Raw genomic sequence first — 6,331 nt, 5'->3', positions numbered from 1 at the left:
AATGGAACTAATATATTTACAATCTATACATTTAATCGAATACATAAATAAATAATTGGGCTTCCATAACCCGTTCAACGCTTATAAATGAAGATTGTAGTACAAGCAAGTAAACGCCAAGCATCTTCCTCCAAATTCGTTGAAGTGGGCCCGTCGGGCTCCTGCTAAGATTCTCTGACTCACTATGCATCCAACTGTTCCATCCCATCGGAATCACGTCTCCACATTACTCTTGACTTGACCAGCACAGCACAGTTAAACAGGTTCGACGATGGCATGTCGAATAGGAGCAGTGACCCAGCTCGATGCAACCAGCGGATGGATTTGGAGTTCCACAGTGTGGTGCAGGCTTCCCTGATGCAACTGTCCTTGCATAGTGGCGTCCTATGATACTTGTTGCCCCGAGAAGAATGGAACAGAGACCTGACTTCCAGGGACGTACTACTTGGGAGGTTAAGGCCGAGTGCACGTCCCCGGGAGCTGCAGGGCCACTGTGCTCCCGAACGCCATGCAACCCCAACAGGAGAATCGCACAGCAAGCCCGCTGAAGTGGGTCGAGACTCGCACACAGAGACCACTGTGGAAGCACAAGCCCCAGCCGCTGCTGCTACTGTACTTGCACAGTCGCAAGAAGATTTGAGCAGTAGATGGAGGTGGAGATGGAAGTCTGCTTCCACGATCTCTGGCGAACTGGATAGGACCGCAGGCCACTCACTGTTCCAAGTGGCTCGTAGACTAAATCATACAGTGATGCGGTCGGGGAACTTAAATGCACTCCTACTGTTCGAACAGCAGAAGAGGAACTCAATATATATTCCATGACCTTAATATTTTATAGCTCCGAGCAAGTTCAACGAGTATACGAAACATACGGCAGGTGGTGATTGGCTACAAGGTAAACCCTGTAGCCATATTCTCGTACTTGTAGCTCGGATGAACTAGTAGTATAGAAAAAAAAATTAGCAATCAAAGAAGAAGAATAAAAATAATAAAGAAAGAACGAGCTCATTTGAGTCCATGCTCGTTAGATTAAAATATCAGCATGACTGTCGGCTGGCACGATGGCACCATCAATGATAAGCTCTTCTTCAGTTGTTAAATCATCATTAACTATCATTTAGAAGCACAGCAAGCCATCATTACGTTGGCCTATGAACGGAGGAGCTCCATAATATCAACTAGCGTCGGAGTGCGATGCACATACCTGACTTGTGTCTTAATCGAGGGCCCGCCACCACCTTGACGTCCCTAACTTGTCGTGGTTCGATCAGGCCAGCTGATCCGACGGCTACTGCGAAACCGGAGTGCGAGAAGGAGAGAAGATAATTATGGTTGCGGTCTCTTTGGATCCCAATGCTGTGGATCAGCAGTGCAGCGAATGTGTAACACGTGTATGGCAGCTAATGAGACCAACCCAACCCAAGAAAAACCCATCTCGCACGTGCCCCGCCCGTGATTCAAGCTGCAATGACTGCCCCCACTCTCCAAATGCCTCGAGTCTTTACAGCGGTGAGGAGGAGAGGCTCACGTTTACGTCGCCCGTGACTCGGCACCATCCCCCACACGATTATTATGACTATTGTTTTCACCCGCGCACCACTGTTCGCTATGCTTCCGCCGTAGCTGCCTTGGCGAGCCCATTCTTCCACCTCTCGGGCGACAAATGCGGGCTTATCCAACCAATCGATTGCGAGGACTAAACTTTGGATGGCCATGCCGACTTCTTGCATCCTGGGAAGGCTCACCGGGCTGACACTGGGGTTACGATGAGTGAGGTGTTTAGGAGCTAAGTCACATCTAATGGAGTCGGCACAGTGCGCTGCCAGAGTTGCTGTTTGCTTAGCCGACGAAGGAGACAAAGCATAGATGCAAGATGTCAAATTCCACTCTCCAGGTTTTGGAATTTTCAATGCCCATCCATCGAAGGATGCTACGCTGCCGTATCCCACGTCCTCGCCACTCCCGCTGGGTTTACATCATCACCGTCACCAGTGCATCGGAAGTCTAAACAACCCATTTGTAGCCATATAAAATGTTCCCTTTCCCTTCTCCCCATCCAAGGTAGCCTGAAATCTCAATCCGGGACTCCATTTCCTCTGCACCACATCATCACGTCGCTGCTGCAGAAGCAGAAGAAGGTGGAGGCGTAGCTCACACCCACACACCATATCGTTTACTCGGGGTAGTAACTAGTGAACCACTCCCTCCTTGGGGGCCTTTACTGCTGCCATACCCTGCGGATCTCTGCGACCGACCCCTTTGACCAAACCCTTTTTATCATCTCAGAGAGAGATCTCCTCTGAGGGGGAAGCCTGACGACGAGGGCTCTCACACCAAACAGAGTAAGATACGGTTTACCAAACCCAGGATCTTTCTTTTTTCTTTCCTCTATCGAGCCTCCACCCCCTGTTTGTGTGTGTTTCGATGGGGTGTCTCAAGCAGAGAGGCTAGCAAGGAAGCATAAAAAGTAGTGGGGAAGAGAAGCACAGCTCATTCCCTTGTTTCTCGAGCGACGTGTGTGTATCCATCTACCTACACAGTAGCGGGCAGCCCTTTGGTTTGGCTCCCCTGTTCTTGGCTTGTCGTCTAAGAGCAGCTGCGATGCGTTAGGATAGGCCGGAGCTTTGAGATAATATATCTTTCCCGAGGAGATATTTATCAGCAGAAGGAAGGGAGAGAGACCGAGAGAGAGAGAGAGAGAGACGATGAGGTCGTACTGAGTGTTACTCTGCAAACCGGGCCTAAAACTCCGACATTGTTGTAAGCATTGAGCTCAGTTTTATTACTTGCTGTCGCTTACCTCTGTCATTTTATGAAGCGTTGCCTGCTAAGTAGAGGGGAAAGGTCCAGGGTTTTTCGTTCTTTGAGGTGTGTTCCACACCTCCATGGTATGGAGTCGTGTTTTCTAGCGGAACAAAGCGGTGTGTTTTCTAGCTGGGCCGAGTCAAAGATGAAGACTACAGGGAGAAGGGAACAACCGCAGATGGCAGGAGGAGGACGACGACGTTAAATTTTTTCCCCTTCAACAAGTTTAAGATGGGCCCTATTCCTTTCCTATCTACCTTCTTTTTTTTTCTTTTTTTTTTTGAGGCAACAAAACAAAAAAACAAAAAACCCCATACTATCTTTTTTTTTTTTTGGCCAATAAATCCGAGTGAGGGAAGAATGTTGGGAGACACGAGATGTTCACCATAGCGCGTCTTTTTACTGTTCGAAGTGCAACGATCACATATCTGCCCACCCCCTCCTCCTCTCATCTCCTACACATGCTCTTTTTCCTTCCATGAAACTCCTTAGGTTACTTAATTCTTTTTGAAGATTTCTCGCTGCTGCTGGTGCCTTCTTTTCTAGCTGTCCACCACCGCCATGCTCATCTCCCAACTTTTAAATAGACCCCCTCGCGTCATGCCTTCCCTACCTTGTAGTTTTTGATTCACTCCTTTCCCTCACTTTCTCCGTAGGAGCTCCTCGGCGATGGGGCGGGCTGCTAGGTGGCTGAGGAGTTTTCTGGGAGGGAAGAAGGACACCAAGGGTCAAAAGGACGATGCCAGCACCAGTGGCCACGACACCAGAGATCGAAAGAGGTGGAGTTTTGCCGGACCCCAGCAAGCCGCAAGCATGGGTCACAGTCCTGTTACAGCAGCGTGGTTGAGCACCTTCCACGACGACAGCGAGGAGGAGACCAAGCACGCCATAGCGGTGGCGGTAGCCACTGCGGCCGCTGCCAACGCCGCGGTGACGGCGGCTCAGGCGGCGATGGTGCGACTGAAGAGCCTTGGGACAGAAAGAACGACGCCCTATGGCATCTACGAACGGTGGGCTGCTGTCAAGATTCAGACAGCCTTCAGATGCTACTTGGTATGGATAAATATGGTAGACTTTGTGAAGAGATCCCACCTTTCAATTCGAGCGCCTCATCTGATTCTATCCTCGAGTTATTTGAATCTGGATAGTCCTTTGTTTAGTCTTCTTCTCTCTCTCTCTCTCTCTCTCTCTCTCCTCTATTGCTGTTTCTTATACCTGGTTTATGCTTTAACTATGGTTTGCTAGCCCAGGCATCAGGTCGTATATCTATTTGGCGTTCCTGTTGTGACGCAGGCAAAGAAAGCTCTTCGAGCTCTCAAGGCGCTGGTGAAGCTGCAGGCTCTAGTCAGAGGCTACCTTGTGAGGAAGCAAGCAGCCATAACCCTCCGCAGACTGCAAGCTCTTGTAAGAGCTCAGTCTGTAGCCAGGCCTCGAGAAGCTCGTGCTCTGCCCCAGCAAGGTCGAAGACTCGACGCACAAGTCTGCCATCGCAGATCCTTCGTACGACCGAGATCCTCAAACACTAGTGGTATTTACCCTTCAATCGACGACCACCATCCTCTGATTCTGTGTTCTCCTCTTGCTCTCTCTTTCGCCCAGGAAAGGTTTAATGTCAGAGATGCAAGGTGCAAGCCTACGGGATCAGAAGAGAGCCATGGCCTCGATAGGAGTCCAAAGATCGTGGAGATGGATACCTTCCAACTCAAGTCCAAGTCATTCCGGAGGACAGGTTCTTCTAGTTTTAATGCACTCGAGGAACCCACGGTGCCACTTTCTTCTCCACTCGCACACAAGATCCCGTCTCGTCTCTCCATCCCCAGCTGCCGGAGTTCTCGAGACTACCACTATTACCGAAACCCTGAAAGATCTCCCTGCTCCAAGACAGCACAAAATACTCCTCGCCTCAACCCACAAACTCCACCGAGGTACATGAACATAACCGCAGATGTGGTTGTATGGCACACTCCGAGCCCCGCGAACTCTCCGAACTACATGGCAAACACATCGTCCTCTGCGGCAAAGTTGAGGCCTCAGAGCACGCCGAAGCAGAGACCAGAGAAAGCCAGCCGCAGGAAGAAGTTGTACGCAAACGAGACCGTGCCGGGGACTAGTCTGAGCGACACCTGGTCTCCCTTACAAGAACACGAAGCTTATTGCAATTTGAAATATGGGATGGTGGGAAGGATTAATAGGACTGCCAAGATGGTGAAGGAGGCAGCCAGGGATTACTACTTGGATAGCATGTGGTGAATCAGTAGTGAAAGCAAACTGGTTTGGGAGAGGTTCTCTTGGAATTGTAAGAACCTCTGAACTATTCCTTGCTACTGAATTGTGAGTGTCGAGGAAGGGATCTGTAGATTCTCCTGGTCTGATCTAAATTTGCTGCAACCTTGGTTCTTAGCTTCCTTTATGAATCTATATCAGCATGCCAATTTCAGTAATCTACTGTTGAAGTTCTCAAAACTTGAAGGAACTCGGTCCTCGGGATAAAACCAACATCTTGCGTCATAAGTACAAACAGCCTTGTTGAATGAGCTAGTTTTGACAGTATGCCTTGCCTATGAGACACTAAAACTTAGTAATTGTGAAGCTAGACCCAGATTTTACATTTTAGATTGCTTTCTAAGATAATCATACTGAATCGGTTTAAAGTAATCCAGTCCAAAAAAATCTATAGGGCTTGAATGGGATTATTTTATAGTTTTAATTTTTCTTTCTTTCTTAGGATTTCTAAGCAATCCACAACTGGGTCCATCCAGAGTTCCCCAAATCTCTACCATACGATCCCGATCTTGACAACAACATTGATCTAAAATTCGCCTTATAAACAGGAATTATATTCATCAATCAATTGATTATAAATGCGTGCCAAGTGTTCGTCTTAAATGTGGCTGACACATATAATGCCTGCAGGGGGAGTTGATTCCTCTTCAAGAGGAAGTGTACATGTGTGATTTAAGAGCAACTAAAAGATGGATTAACTTAGTGACTTTGTTTAATTAAGTGACCTACTAAATTCTTGGACAAGACCAATATGTTCTGAGCTAAAATCTTTCGGAAGAACCTATCTGATTAGCCAACATCTTTTTTATTATATATCAAGAGCTGCACCCAAGCAGAAGGGGCAGGTGCACAATGGATGGGTAGGAGTAAGTGCCAGGCAGGATCTACCATGAGATATTTCATAATTTATTTGTATAGATCCACCAAGAGAAACTCAATCGATCATATATTAGTTGCAATACTACAATCAACCAAATAAATCAACTTTATGAAATAAAAGATTCAGAAAGTTTAGAGAGTACTAATCTTTATGCACATAAGACAAGATGAACCACCACATACTTTTTAAGTGCCTAAACACTATATTCACGAAAAGAATTTGCAGCAGGTGATTAAGAAATAGGTAATCTAAGGGAAGTCATGTAAATGGCATGATATACCGCAATCTTAAAATAAAGTAATTGCATTCGGGATATACTGCACTTACAGATAACTCACCCATAAACAAATAAAATCAACCTAC

General features: G+C 47.2%; 1 protein-coding gene across 3 annotated transcripts; it reads left to right on the top strand.

Annotated features, from left to right (window-relative positions):
- The first annotated feature begins 1,755 nt into the window (after window positions 1-1,755).
- LOC103997062 (protein IQ-DOMAIN 25) lies at window positions 1,756-5,210 on the top strand. 3 transcript variants are annotated; one of them, XM_009418195.3, is made up of 4 exons: window positions 1,756-2,342; window positions 3,462-3,858; window positions 4,099-4,305; window positions 4,405-5,210. In XM_009418195.3, the coding sequence occupies exons 2-4, from the start codon at window positions 3,475-3,477 to the stop codon at window positions 5,053-5,055; spliced, it is 1,242 nt and encodes a 413-aa protein (XP_009416470.2). In that variant the 5' UTR covers window positions 1,756-2,342; window positions 3,462-3,474; the 3' UTR covers window positions 5,056-5,210. The 3 variants fall into 3 exon arrangements, with proteins under 3 accessions (XP_009416470.2, XP_065025545.1, XP_009416469.2); XM_065169473.1 differs by lacking the exon at window positions 1,756-2,342 and adding an exon at window positions 2,743-2,760; XM_009418194.3 differs by lacking the exon at window positions 1,756-2,342 and adding an exon at window positions 2,767-3,297.
- The last annotated feature ends 1,121 nt before the right edge of the window (window positions 5,211-6,331 follow it).

Source organism: Musa acuminata, chromosome BXJ3-9 (genome assembly GCF_036884655.1).
Source record: "Musa acuminata AAA Group cultivar baxijiao chromosome BXJ3-9, Cavendish_Baxijiao_AAA, whole genome shotgun sequence".
Lineage (NCBI taxonomy): Eukaryota > Viridiplantae > Streptophyta > Magnoliopsida > Zingiberales > Musaceae > Musa > Musa acuminata.
This window is presented reverse-complemented; position numbering and strand designations above follow the sequence as displayed.

What these genes read in the sequence shown, in the direction of transcription:
- LOC103997062 (XM_009418194.3), top strand. An exon ending in CAGCCTTCAGATGCTACTTG is followed by an intron (nt 3,859 to 4,098) that starts GTATGGATAAAT and finishes GTTGTGACGCAG; the next exon opens with GCAAAGAAAGCTCTTCGAGC. An exon ending in TCTGCCATCGCAGATCCTTC is followed by an intron (nt 4,306 to 4,404) that starts GTACGACCGAGA and finishes TCTTTCGCCCAG; the next exon opens with GAAAGGTTTAATGTCAGAGA.